Genomic DNA, 24915 nt, shown 5'->3' with positions numbered 1-24915 from the left:
AAACTAATCTACTGAGGCATCCCATGAGAACACTGACATAGTAAAACAATGTAAAATGGTTGCTCAAAGTAAATACATACAGTATCTGACATGGATACTTTGCACCCAAGCTTTGCTTAACATCATTTAAAATGTAATGCTTTATATACAAAAACATTAAAAGCCATCAAATGCTTTAGGTGAAACTTTTGATTTAGGAAATATAGAGACATTTCTGAAATGTTCTATGTTGCAAGTTTCTATACAAATGTGAACTGAAATATTCCATCCTAAACAGAAACATTCAGTTTTTGTCTTTGTATGAAAAAAATTACAGTTATTTGGTATCAGGATCAGGAATGGATCTTTTTTAGTACAGGTATCTTAGGCTTGAATTAAATAAAAGGGACTTCTATTTTTCAGATGGCTTTAGAGGGATTCAAATATATTTTTAAGACAACTTTCCTTGCTGCATCGCATTGCAAAGACCGCAGTGCAGCTTGAGAAAACATTCATCACTGTGATGTCGGAAAGGTAATAATTCTGTGAAGAGCTGCTGTCCGGTGTTGCGGTCTGCGGTCCCTCCAGCCTGTGAGCTCTCTGCCTGTGTCTGCCTGCTCCCTGCAGGGCATAGACACACAGCTAATCTCACAAGGGCAAAGTCCGTGTGATCGGTCTCATAAACTGGCCAGGCTAATCTAAGAGCCTCAGTAAGGGACACAGTAACAGCCCAACACAAATCCTGGGGCAAACATTAACTTAAAAGGAAGTTCTTTCTGAGAGCAATATAACTCATGCAAGCTTTTTTTTCCCGTTAAATAAGACAGAAATAAGTAAAGACTTGAAAAGGGAAATCTTGCAGCAGGGGCAAATGCCAAAGTTCCCTCTGTGGGTGTAACAGATGCGTAGAAGAAAGGTGAGGATTGAGGGGCCACTCTAGAACCCTCTCCCTTCCCACCCTCCTCATTTCTTGTAAAGAAAGAGAGTTGGGAATGATCTGCTGCTTGAGGGGCTTGAAGACTTTCTCTTCACTCTGAAGGGGCGTCAGGTCCTCAAGCCTCGTAGAACTTCTCCACCCTCTTGGTCATGCTGGTCCCGGACACCACGCCCCTGCTCACCACCTCTTTGGTGATGTGTCGGGTCACTGTGCCCCTGGTCTCCGTGTGCTGTGTGGTCATCATCATCCCATCTGTGGGGGGAGCCAAGAGCGTGAACACGTCTGGGCGTGTAGCAATGACCAGGCTAATTCCAAAATGGCGCTATATACATCCATAGACAACAAGCACCGAGAGCATGTGTCGGACATGGAGAGTTAATAGCGGTGATCACCGTACCTGAGAAAAATGGGTCGTTGAATGTGGTGTGGGAGACATTGGTTAGAGTGCTGACTTCCCCAGGCAGTTGGAACACCTCTCTCCTCGTCATTGACTGGCTGTTGTACTGGGACATGTTGCCTGGAGGGTGCACAGCCAGAAGCAAATGTGTCAAAACTGTGGAATTGCACTGAGCATACAGTACAGAAGGCTATGTAGTGAGGATACCTCCATCCTGGGACTCAATCGTGATGATTCCCTCTCTCTCTGGGCCAAAGCCCTGTGTGGTCCTGGCCTGGACCTTGAACTTGTAGGGTACATTTTCAGTCAGATCTGACACTGTCAGACTGGTTTCTGCGTTGTCCCCGCTGACCTGGAAGGAGCGAACGTCACCTGCAAACAGACAGGTGACAGACTGTCAGCCAGGAACTGATGTATGAAACATAATTGACATGCAATGTAGATTTGAGCATTCTGAGACTAATCAAAATTCAGTGCTGCATGGGAAATTTAAAAGACTCACACACCAGTCACATTCAATGTACAGGTATTGTCTAAATGGGTGGCACCCTGCCAAGTCCTCACCTCCCCCATGCAGCTGCTCGCAGGAGACCACATAGCCTAGGATGTCCCCGTTGGGCTTGCGAGGTTTGTCCCAGCTCAGCTGCAGGGCATCAGGGCTGAGCGCAGTGAAGACCAGGGGGCCGGGGGCACTGGGGGTGCTGAGGGTGAATGGGGAGCCTGGGTGAGGGAGAGAGAGCCGTGTTACTGAGGTGGATTCACTAAAGGCAGCTTATTCATAATGGGAGGAGCCTGGCAAACTGTGTGAGGACAGAAGTAGGACGATGGGATGGAATAATGGTAAGACAAAAGCAGGAATTTCCAGATTAAAACAAGGAAACACCGAAAAAGGTTTCAGAAGGGAGAGAGGGAGAGGTGACCAAGAGGAGCGGAAAGTGTGAGAGAGAGGAAAGGGGTGTGGGGATCACCTGGGACAGGGCTGAGGGGGCTCTTGGGGTCCACGGCGGACTCGATTGTGATGACGCCCTCTCTTTCGGGGCCCCAGCCCTCCTGGCTCTGTGCTTTGACCTTGAAGATGTAGGAGTGGTTGGGCAGGAGGTCCTTCACCACCACTGAGTTCTCCGATGGGCTGGGCACATCAATACGTTTCACCTCACCTAAGGGAGAAAAATGTTTTAGGGTTGCTTAAGGTCACAAGCATTATTTGCTGTGATGTTTTTCCACATTATTTTAGACTGCAAAGCAGAATGTATGGTATGTTAATAGGCACATTTAACTCACTGAAAAAAACACTGGAGTCTCCAACACGTGTGCAATATTGTATAGATGGCAGCTCAGGGTAGACACATTAATCTTTGACATAACATAACATATCCACACCACTTTACAAGTAAGAAGTAATATGACAAAGTTCACAGCAAAGTGTTCCTTTAAATAATCTTCTTCAACACAAACTGCAAGGAGCTTCTGAAGAGCTTTTGAGCTATTAAAGTCTAAACATGAACAAAGGAATGGTAAGACAGACAGAGAGACTAACACTCTGCGTTTCCCCTTTGACCCCACAGCACTGACCTCCATTGAGCAGCTGGTAAAGAACACAGTAGCCCAGGACGTCCCTCTCACAGTGAGGCTCCTGCCAGCTCACCTTCAGGGCGGTAGGCCCCAGCGCAGAGAACACCAGCCGAGTGGGTGTGTCCGGGACTCCCGGATTCAGCCTGGAGTCTGGGCATCAGGGCACAGGCAGATTGAAAGTGAGTGAGGGAGAACTGATACGCTGAGGTGAGAATCTACCCACACTCACAGATGTACTGGGAAACCTGCAGTTCACGCACTGAGACTGGTAGTGCAAGCTGACACACATTAACACAAAACCCCAAAGGAAAAAACATACATGGAATATTTTGAAAGAATAAGAAAGCCAAACATGCACAAACACACACACACATATTCAAACACACTTGAAGGCGCACAAAAACACAGCAGCACAGCGACACATAGCCCATTAGAGACCCTCACACTCTGTATGAACAAACTACAATTAAATATTATGAGCGGAAAAAATTACAAAACAAGGATCAAATGTAGATCTAAATTTAAGGAACACAAACAACTAAAATGATTATTTCACCCACTCTCATTTCTTTAATTACAGCAATTTTTTCCACTTTTCACCTGTCCAAAACCATGACCACATGCCGTATACCAACATCAGTAGATTTTCATCCCAGCACATGCGAAATTCCATCGATTTTGAATTTTAAAATTCAGTTCATAAGGATTGTGTTAGTCCAATCCCTCTGTGTGCCTCCACACAGCTCATGCTTCGGACAGGTGCGCCCTGGGCTAGCCTGGAGGGTGAGGGCTGTAATGGGCTGTGTGTCCACTCACCCTGGAGCACCCTGTCCAGGTTCTGCAGGGCGTCGTTGACGTCTTCCGACTGCGTGCGTGCCCTGGAGCTGTGACCCACGCTGTAGTTCACCAGCGTCTTGCTGTAGCCCGACCCACCTGAGATAGCAGGGAGCAAGGGAGCGAGACAGGTGAGGGCAAAGGAGGGGGACAGGAAAGAAAGGAGGGAGTTGGGTGGGTGAGTAAAGGAAGTATAGGAAGAGGGTGTGTAGATGAGGTGGGAAAAGAGGAATAATTTATGAAAAGTGAGGGGCGGGAGTTGAAGTTGGGGTAGTGTATACAAAGAGGGGGATATGAATGGAATAAAGAGAGGGGGATGGGGACAGTGAGTGCAGAGGTCTTGCAGGAGCTATGGGCAAGCACGCGCAGATTCAAACACCAAAGAGCCCCTCATCCAAGAGGCCCCTCCATCACCCCCATGCGCAGAAAGGGAAAAGCTTTTCTTTTTTCCATAGATGTGCTGACACACAGGGAGATAACTAGCTCTTATTCTGAAATTACACTTTGTTCCTGCAGCTCCTTATTTATGGGAAAATATTGATTCATGAGGTGAGTAATTTTGTTTATCTGGCTGCAGACAGCAGCAGAAGAAGAGAAGGAAAAATAATTGCTTCCCATTTTAGAAATAAACTGGATCACCAAAGTACAGGTAATGGACACATCCAACTTTTCTTTAAATTAATTTCATTACATAAAAAACTGAGCCAGTAAGTGTCAAGGGGTTTCTCTGCCTCAAACTACAGGTACATGCAGGAACTTACAGTATATGGGGTGGGCCGAATGCAATTCAAACTCAATGAATGGTGAAAGGCCCAGAAGATATGAGTATGATGTAGTTATTTACCCTATCAAGACTTTCAGGCTCTTTGTGGAGGAAAGAGAAAAACAAAAAAGAATACCCAGAGACTATAGATACCTAGACTGTCTGTGAACCCGCCGGGCATGTCCACCATGACAATAGAATCCCTCACGCCATCGCTGTCATAGTAACCCCTCTCAGAACGCTTCCTCAGGACCACTTCCTCTGTCCTAGTTGTCGCTCCCTGTCTACGTGACAGTGAGTTCCCTGTGTGGGGTGGGATGTGGAGAAGGGGGGGGGGGGTACAGGGTGGGGGAGAACAGAGGTGAGTATTGGTGAAGCCAGGACAGGTACCGCAGCATTAGCTGTGGGAGACCGACCGATTCTACTTCAGTCGCTGCTGCCCTGATAAAGGCGGGAGTTGATAACTCAGTTGAGTTGAACTGAGTCACGAGTAATTCAGCAGGGCTCCAAAGCCTGGAATGGAATTAACTGTGTCCCAACTACCTGTAACAAACTGTTCTACAAAATATTCTAGAACAGAGGTTTACCCCTCCAGAACTCCTACTATCAGTGCTGATCTTTAAATTTGTTCCAAGTGGGTGGGCCCTATTAGCCTGCACTCACAAAAGCAAGTTGGTCTCTAATGTGTAAGTCAAGTAAATCAAGTGAGCACCACAGACAAGACCTACTACTGCTGCAATCTATGAGTAAAATCAGAGTATAAACGCATAGATAACTACTTCTTCCTTTGGCAGAACATTAGAAACACTTCAATTTTCACCAGTGGCCCACAAGTGTATAAATTAAGTGCTGGGTAACTAATGGAGCTGGGATTTCAAGATACACAGTCTGCAATACCGTATGGGTTGCTTTTTATGATGTTCAGAGCAGTGTCATACAGTGGCAGATATATCCACTCTCTGCATCAGCCTTTTTAGCTTTTAAAAATAAGTTAGTTTTTATAAATAATTGCCGCTACACATAAAGAGAATTGGTGACTGGTGCAACTGTGAGTTTCTCTAACCCTCCGACAGGGCTCTGGCTGTGAACTTGCTCAAAGTAGCTATAAAAAGATCAATTAAAGGATTACATCTCAGCCAGTTAACAGCAGCCTGATATCTAGTAGGCTAGCTCCCACAGTACAAGACTAAACCAGCAATCTTCTGTTTCTCTGTATTACGTGCTCCAGCACCCATGAACTACCATTTACACCTGAGTATAACAGTAATCACACCATTGGGATTTTACACCTAAACCCTGGATATTTCTGAAAGCAGCCTGTGAGAACAGCAGGCAGTGTTGGCAGGAGGTGTATCATGTAGCAACATACAGTGAGCAAATCTACACTCTGATATACTCAAAGAACAACGGGCTAGGATATAAAGACAGGGCATGACAGAAACATTGCAAAAATTAAGTGTTGAGAATCTGTTACTTGGTTACATAAAGTGTTTATTTGCTGAGGCAGGAGGTTTAATTGAATGGTCTCATTGACAAACCAAACCAAGGTGCTGAGGAACCTGAATTTTCCCTAAGATAAAAGTGAAAATCACTTCATACTAACTTACCTTGACCTGACAGATAGGTGGTTGTGGTTTCTATGTTCATGGTGCCCCCTGCCCCACGGTAGCTGGGGCTAAGCTGTGACGAGATCTGGGTGTGGCTGGAGGATGAAGTTGTCATGTTGCGCGTCAGTGAACCTGTCCCTCCCGGGTACAAGAAACTCTGGTCCCACTTGCCATTGAACTGATCTGCCAAACACAAGAAAATAAAGACAAACCCACCGATGGTGAGTGAAAGCTGAGACAGTGCAGCTTCACACCAGCAGGACGGTGACAGGAAGACCAAAGCACAAAAAAACACACTACCACAACAGACCAAGGCCACACAACCTCCTCTGCACGGACACACCACCAACGCTACAGCAACACTAAGCCTTTGTACTCGTGGGGGGGGCAGCAGCGCTAAGAACTAGAAGCCTCCTCCTTCCCATTTCCGCTCCAGCGAGGGGAAGAGAGGAGAGGCATAGCCACCTATGCTGACTCCTCCCATCATCAACTGGGCGGAGCAGTTGATGCCAGCAAGATCCCCCCTCTCTGACCTGGCGAATCAGGCAGGAGAGGGCGAAAGCGCGACCAACGGGCATTTCAGTCAGGCAGGCTAAGTCTGAACAGAAGGGGCTAGGGGCAGAGAAGGGGGGCACCGCAGCGGCAATGAAGGGCTGGCAGGGACTGGCAGGGGCTGGCAGCAGCTGGCATGCGTCTACCAGGTTGGTCTTCACCTTGAAGCGGGGTCTGGGCACGGCAAGGACGGGGTGGCTCATCGCTGGCCTCTGTATCAGTGCTGAGTCGGTGGGGGATGATATCGGCAGGCAGCCTCCAGGACACCTTGCGAAGGTCCAGGTCGTCACCAACCAGCTTAACATACTTCCAGCGCAAGCCTTTTTCGGGGGAAAGCAAGCAAGCATGGTGGGGGGGGTTGATCGGTCTGCTGGCAGGGTAATTGGCTTTTAAGCTAAGCTGGGCAGGGGAGGATGGCCGGGGGGAGTGGGAGTGGAGAGGAGGAGGCTGGCAAGGCCTGAATGGTGAGTGAGGTTCTTCATATACACTACAACATAGGGGGTATAGACACCTCAAAACCAGAAGAAACCATGGGGGTGTGAGTGTACAATGAGCCTGAATTCAGCAATGCATTTTCACAAAGCCGTATTCTGAAGTTGCTGTCTCTCGGCCCTTGCGGTGTCTTATTTAAGAGAATGAACCAAAACACCTGGCAAAAACTGCCACATTCAGGCTTCCCTCAACTGTTGGAAGTCCCTTTACAGCTGAGGTTGTCACTCCAGTATCAAGACGCGAACAACAAAAAGTGAGAACGAGCACTGGAATCATGAAGGAGGAAGAGAGACACCATTTCAATCACTGAATCCAGACAGACAATAAACACAAGCCTTGCAGCTTGGAGACTGCCGTGGGTGAATGTGTGCGAATGTTTTCATTCATGACAGTGTTCTGTGTCCTCTTAATCATTTTTCCCCCTGTGATTCTGCTGCAGCAGATAATGACTGCTGAAGTCTGCTGGTGCAGTCCCGGTCTCAAAGCTGCTGTGAGTCTCGCTCATCTCTTCCTGTTCACCAGATCTCACAGATCAGGGAGTGATGCAATACACAGTAATGTGCTGCGCACACCATACCACAAAAAAATACAAAAATGAATTCATTGGCAAACATCTTCTCTGTAAAATAATTCAATAAAAAAATTAAAATAAATAAATCCATAGAGCTCAAAATGACAGTCTGAGGTAAGTGGAGGAAGCTATGTAGCGGTCCAGAAGAAGGCTGTACTGAATCAGAGTTGCTGATGCAGATCGGGAGGGAGGGTGGTGTTTCTTATGCAAGAAAAAAAAATACATTCCCAATACATGTGTAGCTAGTGGGATGTACTGATGTTTTACAGCATGTATATGAGTACATTTTAGTGTGCAAGGGGAAAGAGGGTAAATGGGGACTAATATGTGCAACAAAGTGCATTCTGATTAAAAGCTTAGTAAAGGCTTTTGAAATGTGCTACAGTGTATGGTAAAATATATAGGGCATAGGATACAGGGTGCATGTCAGGAGACTGTGCTACGTGGCAGTGCCTCTATACCAACCTTCATCAGACATGCTGGGCCTCTTGCTGCCACCTGGGGAACGTAAGACCTCACTGCTGTACATCAGGTAGCTGTCGTAGCCCTCACCCGCATCCGCATCCACAATGGGGATGTCGGGAATGATGGGAACTGATCAGAGGTAAAATGCACAAAGAGAGCGGTTATTACCGGCCATCAGAAAAAATGTTTGGTGCAGAATGCAGAAGAATGCAATTGCACCTTATTACATGGACTAATAATCTTATGGAAATTTTGCAACTGTCCTTATCCAAGTTGACTTCAGATGCATTACAAGGTACAAGCAGAGCGCAAAACACATGTAAGCAAGTGACGGATTAAATTCTGAAATTCTTTTAACTTTACTTGATTTAGGTTTTTAAAGCTAATCTGTCCAGTTCAGCTACTGTCAGATATATGCCAATTGTAGCCCCACTCTACTCTCTCTTTCTGCTCAGTTCCCTGTGCTCTCCTGTTCTGTTCTTCTGTTGTGCTCTCATTTATCTCTTTTCTCAACTTAAAGTCAGCCTTCTGTATCGTTTAACATTCTTCTGCCTCTGCTGTCTTCCTCTTTCTCTGCTCTCTGGACTTACTGGACATGGGCCTGTTAGGCTGCGTGGCCAGGTTGATGGTGGCATCTCTGAAGGGTCCCCAGCCAACACTGTTGCAAGCACGGACATTGTAGATATAGGTCTGCGAGGCCTGCAGGTTCTCAATTAACAGCATGCGCTTCTTAGGGTTGTCAATCTTCACCTTCTTCGTGGGACCCGTGTGCTCTGCGGTTGACAAGGATTCAGACAAGGTGTCAGGAGCTGCACAAAGCAACAGGCTGAGACATAATTATCATAATTATCACATTACAGATGATCTCTGCTCCTTCTGAGATCATCCAGCTAATTCTGTTCATATCTATAAGGGGAAGGAGAGAGAAAGCCAAAAGCATCTTACTGCCGTCCTCATCGATGGGTGTGTAGTTGACTTCGTAGGCAGTGATGATGCCATTGGTCTCAGCTGGCTCCGCCCAGCTCAGCTGAGTGACAGTTGGGCTGATGACATTAAAGGCCAGGCGACCAGGCTCACTGGGAACTGAGGGAGGCAAATGGGTAAAAGGTGAAAATGACTAAACCTTTTGGAAACTCTTGTTTGTTCCCACAGAGAGGATATCCAAAATCAAAAGGGCCTTTATCATTGCACTCAGGCTTTGCTTGACCAGAGAAGTGCATCCAACGTACATACGTGTGTTGAGTTTAGATCTTTAAAGCACCACAATGCTTGTTTTTGTACTGGTTACTGCCTCAATTCACAGCAGCATAGCAGAAAGACCAGACGTACCATCCTCCAGTGTCTGACAGTACACCACGTCACTGTAATGTCCGTCTCCCATTGCATTGTAGGAACAGACACGCATCTCATAGTCGCAGTAGGGGTACAGGTTGGTCAGCTCTGCCTGTGGTGTCTTGCAGTCAATCACCTGAGCATCAGCCTCTGGGTCTCCCTGAATCCAGTATTTTACCTGAGAACAAAGAGATGAACATTTAACCAGGCTTGACAGACTAATACAAAACAGAAAATTAGGGAGGGGTAAAATAACCTTTACACTTTCCAACAATATGCAATAAAGAGAGTGAGAGCAGACAAAGGAAGATGACGAAGAGTGGAAGAGTGAAGTGATCTAAAAAATGCATTGTATATACCCTGGACATTATTGTGAGTCTGCACATGTCTCTCTTACCTTGTAGCCAAGGGCGTTGGTAGCCGGAGTCCAATTGAGACGAATGTTTTTAGGCCCAGTGGCGGTGGCTTTGATGTTTCCTGGGGGAAACATCCGTCCTCCAGGTGACTGGGCTACCTGGCTGACAAACCCCATGGTCTGCATTGCATTGTCGCCTGTGGAAGATGAGCCAGACAAGGCCTTCTTTTCAGGGAGTGGAGTTTTTCACATCAGAATGTTCTTGGTGCTTTCTTCAATCATGCAAAGGTCACTAATTGTCAAAATTGTGTGTGTGTGTGTGTGTGTGTGAATGTGTTCTTGCGTATGCCAGTGTTCATAGACTGTTGCTATCGTGGGGACCTGTACTACTCACCACGGTCTGTGACATTGACAAGGGTGGTCTTCCTCTCCCCGACGACAGCGTTGCTACTGGGGTCAAACAGCTCCAGCTGGAAGGTTTCAGGTTTGACGGGGCCAGCGTACGCCAGCGGGTCTATCACCACGTTTTTCTCCGTCTCACCCGGACCGAACTTGAGGGCGCCCGACAGGTCGAAGCGTGAGGCCTTTCGGGTACGCCAGTGCACGGTGGCCGGGCCCTCCTGGTTGCGGGTCCTCACCACAGGGATGGAGTAGCTTGGGTCGTAAGTCGTGTAGTTTTGGGTGCTCTTCTTGAACATCATCACACTGGGCTCTGCACTCAACAGGAGCGGAGAGGTTAAGTGCCTTGAGCACACTGGACTTAATCCTTGCAGCTCACTGCAGTGCTGTCACTGTCACTGTCTACTCTCAGTCAGTTTCACATTCTTCTAAAGAAACAAACTGCCAGTTCCCTTGAATCCCCTTGATCTGGTTTGTGTTTGCATTTCCATTTAAGTTGTAATTAATTAATCTTTAATACCTTGAGCCTGTTCCAGGAAATAATCGGTTTTGGTTTTCATAAAGAGGGGACAGAGACACTAATCAGAGCACATTCACGGTCTGTTATTAGAGAGGCGGACATCCCTCCGCTCACCTGGCTGGTCGGTGATGGTGACGGTGGTGCGGGGATATCTGCCCAGCTTGGCACCCTGTCGTGGATTGCTCAGGTCCATGACGAACTGCTTGACCTGCTTATCATCCAGAAGGGCGTCGGCCTCGCCTAGCTCCAGCAGCTTCACGGGCACCATCTTCTGGGTCTCTCCCGGCTGATAGGTCAGGTCTCCTTCCACTGAGACATAATCCTGTGAACGAAAGTATGGGACAGAGAAGGAAGCAGGATGGAGAAGGAAGCAGGATCAAGCAGGTGAGGCAGAGGGAGAGAGGGAGAAGGAGAGGAGACAACTGTTGGCAAACGTCAAATATATTTAAAAATATGCCTATTCTTCTCAACATCATATCTGTACAACTGGAATGGAACTTCAGCTTCATGACTGCCTGCATGAAAGCAATGCCTTGAGAGCAAAGACAAACAAACAGGTGTCGTGGGCATGTCACCTTCTTGTCCTTGGCAGTGAGGTCACGGGTGCTGTAGGTGACCTGTGTGCGCCCATCTTCGATGATCTCACGGCTGATAGGGATATTAGCCACGCCGTCCTGCCGGCTGTAAGTGTACGAGGGCTGCAGGAAAGTCAGGACGCTCTTTGCTGTGAAGGAGGGAGCACAGTACATCAGACTCACTTCCAGCAGTGCTAACACAATGCTAGGCACTAGGGGGCAGCAAAGGGCATCGGGTGGCACCACCCACTGTGGGCCAGAATACTTGAGGAGTGTTTCATACTGCTAGTCTATGAAACTTCATGGGAAATCCAAATCAGAGCTGTAATGTCTTTCACTGTGGCCATTTTTCATCAGTGTAATAAATAATCCTAGGTGCAACTATGCTGAATGAATGAATGTGTGGTAAACAGAAGTATATTTGGTGTGGGCCAATCTCAGGGCTCAGGGATGGGAGTTCAGGGGTGGCAGGTGTGATTGGCTCTCACCATGCTCCTTGATTACTGTGATGTTGACAAAGCGCCGGCCAATCTCAGCGATGCCAAGAGGAACATCCAGGGCCTCCACCCGCAGCTGCTTCTCATCATCGTCTTCGTCCTTGATGAAGAGCGGCACACGCACATCCACCATCTCAACACCCTCCTGCATCTCCACTGCTCCTGTCGCTTCTACAAGGCCAGGGTCAGGAGGGAAAGGAAAACATATTGAAATGAGGTCTTTGCTGTCAGATACAGAAGTGTGTGTACGTATGTGCAAGCGTGCATAGGCGTGGTCGGGGTCTGACCTCTGTCATTGGCCACAGTGTAGTAGCCAGGTACAACTTTCAGGTCTCCGAAGTTGGCGGCTTGGACCTGCTTCTCTGTCAGTTTGACAATGTCAGGGTAGGTAGAGCGGGGTGCAGACAGAACTGTGTCCACAATGGTGTGGTTCTGCCTGTGGGAAAGAATAAAGAGGCAGATAAGGCTCACGGCTAGGTATGAGCCATAGTCTTATTATTTATATCATTATTCTTTTGCCTGTTTGTTGTAACCTTTTTTTAAGTGGGCCTATTTCATGATATTTTAAGGCCCATTAAACACTTCATGAAATTTGTCCAAAAATGTCATACAGAACATCACTTATTTCCAACTGCTTAGAAATAAAGTGCGCAGACTACACAAATCATTTTTGCTTTATCTGAGGGACACTTGAGGGAGTTTTTTCTGCTCATCTGATTTTAGCAAAACTGGAACATTTCGCCTGAAGTTTGAAGCTCAACTAGTCTAATACTCTGAGTTTTGAGTGAAAACATTGAAGAATTTCATTTAATTTTTCTGTCTATTTCTGGCAGTTCAATGTTATTAAATGTATCATAATATACATTTATAATATAACAGTATATGATATATATATAATAATATAATTGTATAATTTTTATTACCTTTTACCAGCATTGGGTTGGATCCTAAAACAAGAAAAGCATTCAAAACGTCAAACATAGAACAAAATATAATAATATTTAAAATATTTATTTTATTGTTACACATACATAGAACAATATACAAAAATATAATAAAACCTAATAGTAATCCACTTGAAACCTTACAACATATTCATACACATATTATGTGGGTTTACCACTTGCAAGTTTACCACTTGCATACAAGACTGATTTATCACTTCATAAAATACATCTGCACAGGTGGTCCATCTGTACAAATCCATCTGGCTCACCTGAATTTCGTCTTCTGAACCTTCTGTGCGCCAGGGATCTGCTTGTAAACTTCATTGAGCTGTGATAGGGACAAACACAGTACAACATGAGTCATGCTAGTGAACCAGCAAAACAGCTTCTCTCCACAAATTCCCAGCACAAAGTTAAGTGTCACTCACGTTGTCATCCACCTCTCTACGCAAAATTTCGGTGTCCCGGGCTTCAGGGCGGGACAGGCTCTCGGAGAACAGGCGATTAAGTCGTAGAGAAATTGGGTGCGGGACTGGAAATTGAAGGTGAGGAGAAGGAGAACAGGAAAAAATGGTTAGTTGGGGCAAAGAGGGGGACAAGGGAGAAACAGGAAGTGACAGAGATATAGTTTTTGGAATTTCTTCAACACTTCATGGATTTCTTCAATGGCCTTGACTTTTCAGCGGCATAGACTGGCGCTAGGCACTAGGCGACTCACTGATCTCTTTGGGATTTGGCATAATTTGTGCCAGCGGATGGTTGGGTGGGCGGTGCACGTTGTCGGTGATCTTCCAGCGCACCACGTCGGTGCTCTTGGGTGGTCCAGTGCGCACCATTGGTGTGTCCAAGTGGTCAGAGGTCAGGAGGGATTGACGCAACATATACTGGTCCTCCTTGAAGCCCACCATGCGACCTAAAAAATAAAGCAAGTAGTCATGAACACAGTGCAGCTTCACAGGTATTATTCATTACTCTACGGTGTCAAGACACGTTCACACGGAGGGCTCATGTCATCTCACCAAGTGATAAAATATGCCCAGAGCTATGAAGTATTGCTCTATGAATATTGCTACATGTATTACTTGCTGTTTATTTTATGTGTAATATCACAATGAGTTTCTGATTCTGTGGTCTAGCGATGTATGTAGTATCCTTGGCTTCACTTGTCTAGTCAGTTTGCACAAGTTAACTTGGGCTTGAATAGCATTATGCTTACACTCATGGGTCTGGGAGTGTCGTTAGCCTAGTCGGACACTGTTGCTCATTCAACTTGAATGGACACACTTACGTTCTATTGTGCTGGGAGTCGCTCTGGATAAGAGCATCTGCTAAATGAATGTAATGTAATGTGATATCCAAGACACAGGAAGCATCTTAGGTACCCACCTCTTCCACAGCAGGGCAGCAGTGCCAGGCAGGCCTGAGAGAGACAGAGAGGGGGAGAGCGAGGGTTAAAGGCATAAACGGACATTACATGAATATTCACACCGCGGAGGACGCATTTCAGTTAAGGCCCTTGTGGGAGGACCCACAAAGTTCTCGGAAGTACAGAGGTGTGCAGTCATCAGAGGTGGTGAATTTACTGAGGACACAGAGGAGCGCGGGCTCTGGGTGGGCGGTCAGTGGGCGCGGGCGCTGTACCTTGCAGCAGGCGCAGTACCTCCAGCAGCACAGAAGCAGCAGGCCCAGCAGCAGCATGAGGAACATGATGAGGGGGATGAGCCACAGGAAACCTCCAGGAGGGCATTCTGGAACACAGCAAGACAACACCATTCACGATAATGTGAGAGGACACACACACACACACACACACACACACACACAAACTAAACTCACCTTTCTTCTTGAGCACCTGGACGTCATACTCTTTAGCAGGGGTGGTGGGATAGTCTACAGTGAAGTGGTAGGTGCAGTCGTCGTCCTCATCCCGGAAAGTGCAGGTTTCAATCACGTCCTCCTCTGCAAACACAGCACACCGAGATCACACCTCTCCCCGCCACCTCTCGGACAGCCTAGCTGAAACGCTCTGCGAGTGTGTTCTGTGCTGCACTCACTCTTCTGGAGCTCATCCACCTTGACGAAGTTGAAGTTGCAGTCCTTACACTTTCCCTTCTTCTCTCCCGTATTCCAGGCCCAACACTGGACACAGCTGCGCAGGCCTTCACACATCCCCAGCTGGGCCTGGACGAAGGAGTTGTGACCACAGCAGGTGAAAACATAGGAGTATACCATATTCTCACTGGTACATCAGCTGTAGTCATGTCCCTCCCCAGACACACACACACAGACAAACAAACACACACACACACACACACAACTGTGCACGGCCATCTTGCTCACCTGGAAATTGGCTTCACAGACTGAGCTCAGCGGCGTCTGGGAGGCTTCGCACTCACAGCGTCCACACTTGCATGTGCCACGATTGTTGCAGATCCCCTACGGCAGACACGGAAGACTCTCAGTCACGTGGTTAAACTCACCACATGAGAGAGAATGTGATAATAAGTGTTTCCCTGGCAGACTGGGACAGTGGCGGCTCTCACCCCTCTACTGTCCACACAGGTCTGGTTGCTCTTGGGACACTCACAGGCCGATCCTTCCCAGCCATCATCACACACACACTGACCCATGAAGCAGCTTCCGCGATCTACAGACACATGTTCAGACCTCAATGAACACGCACAGAAACAGACACACACACACACTCATACGCAGCGCAAGCATCCATTGCGACGGCCACCAAAAGTAAACCTTACCGTTGCACAGGAAGCCGCTGAAGCGCTGGCACTGAGTCTTGTCGAACTGGCAGTAGGGGCCCTCGTACTGCTTGGGGTTGTAGCAGAGGCACTTGCCACACAGACAGTCCCCACGGCCTGAGCAGGGCTGTGTCATGCCTGGCGCCAAGCAGCTGTTGCTGTCCGATGTGCTGCTGGAGGAGCAGTTACAGAAGGGCCCGAGCCTGCAGACACAGCATGGTCAGGGGCGCGGCCACCATTATACCGCTAATGCATTCTGATGAAGATGTTACACCAAAGCACATTAACAATTACATAAAGGATTACAGGTTTCGTTGTGGATGTGCACTTAACCTTCGTCTGCTGGCTCATAACATGATGAGCGGAAATTTTACAGCTAGTTGTTAAAAAAAAGTGATATAATCATTATGACCAGCATTGTGATTACGACTGCTGTTCCACACTCTTTCACACTTTTTGCTTAAAAGAGTCTACGGCGTTCGACTTTTCTCCCATCGGTTTCTTTTCAAATGGAGTCTGCCTGCGGAGTCTCAGCGCGAGCCTCACCAGCCGTCATGGCACTGGCACTTCCCACAGACCAGGTCCCCGTTGCCATTGCATCTCTTCGCTTTCCTGCTGGGGGTCTGCAATCAATAGCAGAGAGACCCGGAGTGAGGTCCCAGGCACCAGAACACCAGCAGCAACACAAGACACACAGCTCACGCACTGTGCAATCACCCAGAGCAAACATCTGCCCGACTCTGAATAAATACTTAAGTGGGAAAAGGGTGGTGGAATCTCCTGGCACCGCTCCAATGTACGTTTAAGCACTAGAGCCCACTTTCCATCACTCTCCGAAACTGTAAAAATATTTATTCCTCTTCAGCCTCCCCTCATATTTCCTCCACACCACCCTGCTCCTGCGCTCCATACCTTCTCGCAGTCGCAGACCTCACAGATGACCCCAGTGTTAATCCTGAGGGCGGCACTGAAGGTAGTGGGTTTGACCCTCATGGTGCCCTCCCGCTCCTGGTCAGGCATTTGGCACACGTGCTGCTCACCGACTTTCTCGTGCGCTTTCACTCGAACCTTGAATGTGCCCTGAAGGGGGCAGAGAGACGCTCACATCACACAAAATGAGGAGACACAAGCAAGAACTGAAAAGAAAAAAAAAACAGGACATTTGTCTTTTCTCTTTTCAGCTTTTTATTTGTAACATTAACATTAGTGACTACCAACGATGCCGCTTACAGTTTCTCCAGGTGTAATTTTGAAGATGCCGGACTCAGTCGTTGCGCCACTGGCAGATAAGATCTGTGTATCTATAGCCTTGGGTCTCTCCTCAGCCCGTATGCTGATCTTTGAACGGATGTTCTGTAGGACAGCACACGGTGGGGGGGTCAAGAAACAGAGGAGACAGAAAAAAACAGTAGGGCAGATAACTATCAGCATCATATTATAAGCCCTATACCTGATCTTTCCTGTTGTTCTTGTTGGGTTTGTTAGCAGAATGTATGAAGGAATTTCAAGAACGGCACTAATGACTATATGCTTTCTGTGAGTCGTTCTAGATAAGAGCATCTGCCAAATGAATGAATGAATGTATATGAATGAATTAAAATGTGTCTCTTACCTCAAAGGCTTTTTCCAGGATAGTTAGGATGTTAGAAGAGTCCTCTTGCAGTTGTCCCACATCAGCAATAGGAAAGTAGTGATGTAACTTCTGCAAACAGATGGAGGGTGTCATCAGTATAATTTGGAATATTATTATCATTATAATTACTATCACAATCAGCATTAATAGTAGTATTAGAAGTAATAGCAGTGAACAATAGTTAATAATAACAATATAATATATAATAATATGTCCTTTAGCAGCCACCCTCATGTATAGGGTGTACAGTATGAATTGCATTAAGAAAAAAAAATTCTCAAACAAAAACTGTAAAATAAAAATACAAAAGTTGAATAAAATGTGAAGAATAACAGCGGTGAGCAGGAGCAAAGCTTTTGGACTGGATCAAAACAACAACAGGGGGCCAATGAAAAGATCTGAGCAATAGAGGGGTAAGAAAGAGCAGTGCAAAGCTGAGCAGAATTCTCTACTAACTTAAGAAAAGAGAGTGTCAGAGGAAGTAAAGCAAAAAAACACTACATTATCCACAATGCAATGCGAAATGACCAAAGCCTGACCACAGACATGTGTAGAACTCACACCATCTCATGAAAAGGATGGAATTCTACAAATGTTACATAAGATGAAGCAGCAAGGGCAAACCAAAGAAAAAATATACAGAGAAGGACAGGTATTTATTCCAGAGTGATTCCCAGGATTTCTACAGCAGGAGAATGGAGAACAGCAGAGAGATCAAGAGGACTTAAAGCAATGATCATGAACACAAAGCGGACAGAAACAGGACAGTTACAAATATACAAGCTGTCTCCCTGGCTGTTTATAACTAGAGAAAAGAACAAAATCCAGACTGCAGAGAGCCCAGTATGGACAGTCTGGGGAAAGAATGCTGAGATCTGAAGCTGGGCTTGTTCAAGCATTACAAATGAAAGAAGGCAGTGGATTGGAGGTTTTAGGGAGATGTTAATTTATGTAGGGTAGGAATGGATGAACTTGCAACCTCAGAAGAGTGCAGGGATGGAGGAAAAAAAGGGCATTATGTTTGCTATGTCCAAAGGCCCAGGCCTCCGATCAACCAAGAACTTAAGCATCAAAAATAATGTGAGATCCAGCCAACCTGCCAAAGCTTATACCAATGTGGTTGATGGCGTTACTTACCTCATAGTATGTGTAGGAGTGGTTGGTGATGGCGAAGATGGGAATGATGTTGTGTTTGCCCAGCAGCCGCACCAGAGTGGGCACAGATGGGTAGTCCTGTAGCGTGTCGTGCGTGTATTTGCCTTTTCCATCCAGGTGACATGCCTCGTCATTTCGAGGCAGGATGCCAGCTAGCACGTTGGCACCATCTGCCTCGTAGTGGAATGCAGACTCCGTCGAGAAGACCAGCAGGTGAGTGCTGTCGGGTCGCCAGCCGATCTCCTTCTGCATACAGAGGAAAGATACAGATTTGTTCATGGAGCTCAGTACCATGGTAATATCTGTGAAGTCTGCTTTCTTCTGTTGCATTTCTTGCAAACCACTTTATGTCGCCTGTATGACAGATGTGAAAGTAAACTATCAGAAGCACACTAACCTAAAGCAATGACCAGGAAACAAAATTGGCTACATTGTTGGCCAGTTGCTACAAAAAAATCAGTGTAGCCAATTTTGTTTTGTGTCACATTAAAAATTAACCTCTGTCCAGCATTTGTGGCTAAAAAGATAAACATCTCCCCTAACATACTTGCTCATCTTGAGAATCGTAATGGAAGCAGACAGTAAGAATAATAGTAATTGTATAAATGGAAACCAAGTGGCATCACACTGTCGGTAATCATAATAATGGGAGGGTGTGAAAGTTGCAATACCTGGCACACAGCAGCCTGCAAGATGGCATCAAATCCTCCCTCTGGGGCATCCAAGTTACCAGAGATGCGCTCCTTCTGCAGTTTCTCACGAAATGAGGTGATGTTGCTGGTGAGCGTAATCACATTCTCAAAGGAAAAGGGAGGGTCGCTGTTTGGCCATGGCTCTTTCAGTCTGGGAGAGGGCAGAGACAGGGGTGAGAACAGCCTCAGAGTCAGGAAAATTGGAAATGACTGAACAATTAATTATTAATGCCTAATTACCTAAGGAAAATCCAAACACAGACACACGCTGTGCTTGTGTATTTAAAGCACGAAATTATTTCCCTTACTTTGAAGGTCTCATATCGGTCTGTGGCTCTGAGACTTTGTCCACAAACTTCCCAAAACCAATGGTGTAATCGTCTGACAGTTTGCCCACCAGCTCCGCTACCAAGGAAAAACAGCACATGGTAGTGGCTCTCACAGTGTTGTCTGTTTTGCACAATGCAAGCTCATGTATATATGCATATATGTATTATATATATCTACAGCACCAGTCAATAATTTGGACAATGGAGATAATGGGAAATGTACAAAGACATGTTGATCTAAAGACTTATGCTTAAATGCTTAAATGCTCGAAATTTGTTTCAATAAAATAGACAAATATAAATAGTGAAGCTGATGTATGAATTTCATTAAAAAAAAAAATTTTAAAAAATATTTTTGGCTACTTTGAAGAAACTAAAATATGATAGTTTTGATTTAACACTTTTTGGTCACTGCATGGCTCCATTTGCGGTATTTCATAGTTTTGATGTCTTTACTATCATTCTAAAACGTGGAAAACAGTATATTAAATAAAGAAAAACTCTTCTATGAGTAGGTGTGTCCAAACTTTTGACTGGTACTGTATATATACACACACAAACACAATGCATCGATACTGCCAACTCCAACCATTACCAGACATCCACCAGACTCACCCAGCTGTGCCCCCATCTTCTTCAGGTTGTCCAGATCATCTGACATGGAATTGGAGAAGTCCATGAGGATGTAGAGGTCAAGGGGACCCCTGCCAGGCTCAAAGACTTGCATCTCTACTTCACGCTCCTCTCCTGGGGTAAGGCGCATTGTCATAAGCTGTGGAGCAACTTGTGACTGCCTCAGCATGACGTTGATCTGTTTCTTCTGTGGAGCACAGGAGAAGACACATGCAGGGTCACTGCACGCTTCCATTGTGTGCACCATGCCCCCTGATGTCATGAACCTCAACACAAATGGAGTCAGCCAGTGTCAATGGGAAGTGTTGTTCTGGAGGTGTGTGTGTGGGGGGGTGACATTGTGTGTTCTAAAAATGTGTGCTTTAAAAATATTATTCCTCGAGGTCATTGATCCACGTTGGACTCAATTCCTGAAAGAGCTCTCACCTCCTTCGTTATCACCTCGCTCTTCACGGTCACTGGAGTGCTGCACTTATGCTCAACCAGGTTGCCATAAAGGTCACACCGTGGAAAATCAAAGATCTGTGTTCACATGAAGCACACATGTAGACACAGACACAGAGCAGACAGAAAAGTAAGTATTAACGAGCAGGGGAAATGAGAATGTAATAAACATGGTACAGACAGAAGAGGAGTCAGACTATCATTCTATTCATTTTGCTGCAAACAATAAGCAATTCAAGGGACTGGTAGATATGCGGGGGAAAGGTAAAACAGAACCGGCACGCTCCCCATCTCACCTCATCAGGGCAGTACGAGCAGCCTCTCCCAGTCTGGATGCACTCTGAGCAGGTCGAGACTTGAGCAGCCAGGCAGTGATTGACTGGAGGGAAAGGACCGAGGAGAAACCGTCAGAGAGAGCCTGCATACCTGTTATATCCATTCTACAAAAAATTAGCAGTTTTGCAAGATAGCCCAAATTATCGCAAACGTGAAGAACAGGAATTGTGGGTAGTGAGAGTTCAGCCCAGATGGCTGTAGTGTAATGTTGGCATTACCTTGTTCAGCATGGCTAGAGGTCCAGTAGAGTGTGAAAAGGACCACCCCCAAGGAGAGATGCACAGCCCATCTCCCCATCTCCTTCCTGCAGCACAGAACAGCAGAGCACACCGTCAGGGTCTCTAACTTCACACAGGGGCAAGTCACAACCGGATGCCTTTTCTGAGGAGGGACACCACCAGAGATGTGCATAAACTAAAGAGGACCCCTGCACGCCACTGGCGATATCTTCAAATCACCAGACCACATGAGGATGCCCTCATCTCGAAGGCTCTTCTTCAGTGCAATGGGGTCTGTGATGCAGGGGAGATGACACCATGTTAACACCCCCTCGTGGAATTCGTCAACTGGAGGTGGAAACCGGATCATCAATGTGCGCAAGCACCTGTACCCATTTTTCACTTCATTACACATAAGGAGTGGCTACGCTTTTCTTTGTAGAAAAAAAAGAAAACATCTGTGGATATTATATACTAATTCCACGTTCAGTTCCCCAAGTCACAAATACCTTTACCAAAGGATATCATACTTTATGAAAAAAAAATCATTCACATTTCATGTCACCAGGATCCAAGAGAATGAATGTTTATCAGTGTGTCTTGTTCTGTTGGTTGGTTGCCCAAGACACAGACTTCTCCCAAATAAATAAATGAAAACCACTGTATTTCTATTTGATATTTACCCTACAGCTGTCCATTACCTTACAACAAATTGTTATCCAAACTAACTGATTATTCTACTTAAATTAAATCAAGACGTCAAACCACCACCACTGCAAACGGCACAATGACACTGACCAAGAGACAGAAGACTAACAAAATAAGGATTCCAAGGCTGAAGGTGAGCATGTCCACATCAAACGCGGAGGGGGACAGCTGCATCGCATTAGTGCACATGACGTCAGCAGCAGACGATTTCTTTTAAGACAGTGGTGAAACCCAATCCACCTGCCTTCCAAAGCCAGACCTGCTGTCTGCTTCAGTCTTCTTAAGAGCAAGAGAGAGAGAGAGGTGCACAGTTAAGCAAACAGGGAACAGACTTCAAAAGTTTAAAGGCAATTTCACCCCCCATATATTCTAGCTCCGGCCATTCAAAGCTATTTTGCCCCAGCCACACCACGATAATCAATCTTACATGCTCCGCAGTGGTGTTAAAGGGATAGCGAATTGATGCTTTTTACCAGCAGACACTTAACTGGCCGAATGATAATTCATTTAATTTTTGGAGTTCTCACCTAAAGTGTTTTAAAGAGAACTTTAAATGAACTTTAAAGAGAACTTTGAACAACCAATTAAATTATGTTATTTCTCCCTTGTTAAAAATATTTTCTTAATTCCAGAAAACACTTAATGCACTATGCATCATTATCAAAAAGTAACACTGTTCATTCATTACTCAAAGTGAAGAACATTGTAGTGCAGTTGAATGTAGCACTTGAACTCCGCTACAGTTCTACATCCAGATTGATTTCCTCTTCAGAGGGGAAGTAGGTTTGTGAATAAAGTTTCACCAGAGGTCAGGATGAGTTCTGAGGGTTGCTACCTGTGAGGACAGCCTCCTGTCACTCTGAACACCAGGGTTTGGGGTACTGAGGAGGTCCTCAGAGCTTTCCTGCAATACCCCCCACAATCCCCATCTCAGTCTTGACTCACACTCACTCAGTCTTGACAGCAGGAATTTCTAAAGAGGGTGAGAGGGACCTAGCCGACTTTAAAACGGCGTGCCTCTGAGAAAATATGGGAAAACTGTGACTTTGCACTGAATCGTGAACTTGATCGAGCTTCTGTACCCACAACCTTAGCCTGTCACATAAATCACATATGGTGCTAAGAAAAAAAGAGCACCTACTTCTCTCCCTTGGAAATAAAAAAAAAAACAAAACAAAGAGCTCTTTGTTATCTGCAGAGCCAAGAGAAACGAAGAAGAGACACAAAAACACGCAGGAAGGATGATAGCCAGCCAGGAGCGTGGAAGTTCCACCTTGAAGCGCACCAGCCTCCCTGGGGGCGACGGCTGTGACTCATGTGGATGTAAGTGCATTATTCCAGATTCCGCTTCTGTGCGAGCAAATAGCGTGCCTGCTAGGTGAAAATTCCAGAGCCGGGCGAGGCCATTCTTCCTCGGGCGTCATCAGGAAGGCGTGGGAGGGTGGGGTCCCAGGCGTGAGGGAGCACAATGTTGCCGAAGATCACCCTACCACACCTGGACCGCTTCACCTGACCCCACCCCCTTCCCCGCAGCGAAAGGAAAGCATTTTAAGCATTTTAAGAAGTTTAAGGATAATGTACCATTCTTTTGCACATGCGCTCATGTGCTCGCAATTCTTTGACGTTTTTGTTGTTGTACAATAACCATACAGTCTATAGCCATAAACTCCACATACAAACCTCCAACACGTTAACAGTCATATCGAGGGTTTGGGGTGCAGCACAGTGCCTGATAGTTGGATGGCCAGTGCTGCTGAGGAGTACACCATCTCTCTCAGAAAGCAGACAAGAGTCGCACCCTCTGGATGAGTTACGACCCAGGGCTTGGCAGAAACTGAAGGCAGAGAGCTGCATGTTGAAGCTTTTGCCAGCTATCTCCCTAAAGATTTCTGCTGCTACAGATACATTCTGAAACCTGACATCTCTCTGTTTTCAATCACAATATGTTATTCTTCTAGCTTACAAGACAAAGTGCATTATGCCTCTTAAACACAAAAATGCCAAGGTCATACAGTACAGTAATCTGAGGCAGTCAAGCCCCACAAAATATCTCAATTTGCATCTGTGTGTGTTTTAAACTATTGTAACTATTGCATTGCAAAGGCATTTTGTGGGTTTTTAGAGCAATATCCATGAAGACCACAGAAACAGACAAGTTGAAACTAACATGACAAAACAGAATGACAAACCTTTTAAAATTGACAGACCTAAGAACACAAAAATCAAAGCTCTATACTGCTCTTATATCTATAGTTTCATATCTATTCTGCTCAGAGTTACATCTGTGGATAAACAGCAGTGTGAAACAGGCATGGTACTGCAGCAGTGGGCTTTAATACACCCAGCAAAGTTACAAAATTCTTCTCGAGCCCCTGAGGAGAATTCCAGAACGGCATGTTAACCACAGCTTTCATGCAGCTCACCTAACTATCAGCGACAATAACAAGGAGGAAGAGGGAGAGGCACAGAACAAAAAAGTACAATGGAGCTGTGAAAACACCTTGTCTGACACAGTTTAACAGCAGGTGAACAAAGCCCATTTTCACTTTTCCATTTCACCACATAAACAACATAGCTTTTCAGATTATTTTTGTCCAGTTAGCCAATATAGTGTAGCAATAGTACCACGTTCCACCTCTTCTGTAGACCAGTCAGGCCATTCTCAAAACTATACACAGACACACACACAAGATGAATGTGCAAGGTGAACATTTTTGCAGGTCTTTATAGAGATTATAGAGCTCACAAACCTCTTAATGACGATCTTCCCGATCCTAGTCTCAAAGTCCAAACCAAAATCTGGTAAAAGAAGTAAATCCCTTGTCTTTTCCCCTGGAACTTCTGCAGACTCAAGGCTGGCGTATCCAATATCCACCTGTGTTGTTCAAATGAACTTTCTTTCACCTTGTCCCCAGTGAGATTTTTCTGTACAGCAATGCTAAAGAAAAGCAAACACACACTTCTTATTTTTTTCTTTCTTTCTTGCCTTTCTGTGCTGCTCCGCTGTTGATCAAATATTGACTTTTATCCCCTTGAGCCTCTGAGCTGGACTGTGTGTCTGTGTGTGTATGCGTGTGTGTTGGCGTGCTGAAGTGAGAGAGGTAAGGAGAGGAGCGCAGACTGAACAGCAGCTAGCGTGCACCCACAGTTATTTGACCCCTCCTCCAACTTGCACTTACGCACTCCTTTAACACAGGTGAGCTGATAGCACCTCCCT

General features: G+C 45.9%; 1 protein-coding gene across 2 annotated transcripts; it reads right to left on the bottom strand.

Moving 5' to 3' along the window:
• Nucleotides 1-324: 324 nt before the first annotated feature.
• Nucleotides 325-24915, bottom strand: itgb4 (integrin, beta 4). 2 transcript variants are annotated; one of them, XM_036527118.1, is made up of 42 exons: nucleotides 24449-24915; nucleotides 20991-21076; nucleotides 20733-20815; nucleotides 20419-20514; nucleotides 19975-20179; nucleotides 19339-19435; nucleotides 19010-19181; nucleotides 18321-18584; nucleotides 17163-17252; nucleotides 16781-16903; nucleotides 16463-16630; nucleotides 16097-16173; nucleotides 15551-15753; nucleotides 15338-15441; nucleotides 15135-15230; nucleotides 14849-14975; nucleotides 14631-14753; nucleotides 14436-14542; nucleotides 14181-14214; nucleotides 13513-13707; nucleotides 13223-13326; nucleotides 13064-13122; nucleotides 12771-12794; nucleotides 12135-12283; nucleotides 11839-12018; nucleotides 11351-11499; nucleotides 10890-11097; nucleotides 10251-10568; nucleotides 9899-10053; nucleotides 9499-9679; nucleotides 9115-9252; nucleotides 8760-8942; nucleotides 8170-8298; nucleotides 6090-6272; nucleotides 4636-4785; nucleotides 3702-3818; nucleotides 2886-3035; nucleotides 2282-2470; nucleotides 1878-2033; nucleotides 1521-1685; nucleotides 1314-1433; nucleotides 325-1168 (listed from the first exon to the last, which is right to left on the bottom strand). In XM_036527118.1, the coding sequence occupies exons 2-42, from the start codon at nucleotides 21067-21069 to the stop codon at nucleotides 1032-1034; spliced, it is 5787 nt and encodes a 1928-aa protein (XP_036383011.1). In that variant the 5' UTR covers nucleotides 21070-21076; nucleotides 24449-24915; the 3' UTR covers nucleotides 325-1031. The 2 variants fall into 2 exon arrangements, with proteins under 2 accessions (XP_036383011.1, XP_036383019.1); XM_036527126.1 differs by lacking the exon at nucleotides 3702-3818.

Source organism: Megalops cyprinoides, chromosome 1 (genome assembly GCF_013368585.1).
Source record: "Megalops cyprinoides isolate fMegCyp1 chromosome 1, fMegCyp1.pri, whole genome shotgun sequence".
Classification (NCBI taxonomy): domain Eukaryota; kingdom Metazoa; phylum Chordata; class Actinopteri; order Elopiformes; family Megalopidae; genus Megalops; species Megalops cyprinoides.
Note: the sequence above shows the minus strand (reverse complement) of the source record. Positions and strands in the feature narration are given on the sequence as shown.

Bases quoted from the DNA above. Each gene is read 5' to 3' on its own strand.
- itgb4 (XM_036527118.1), bottom strand. From the start codon at position 21,069: ATGGGGAGATGGGCTGTGCATCTCTCCTTGGGGGTGGTCCTTTTCACA. The intron at 13,123-13,222 runs GTGAGTGACACT...TCCCTATCACAG, and splicing joins GTAGAGAGGTGGATGACAAC to CTCAATGAAGTTTACAAGCA. The intron at 12,019-12,134 runs GTCAGACCCCGA...CTGGCCTTGTAG, and splicing joins CACTGTGGCCAATGACAGAG to AAGCGACAGGAGCAGTGGAG.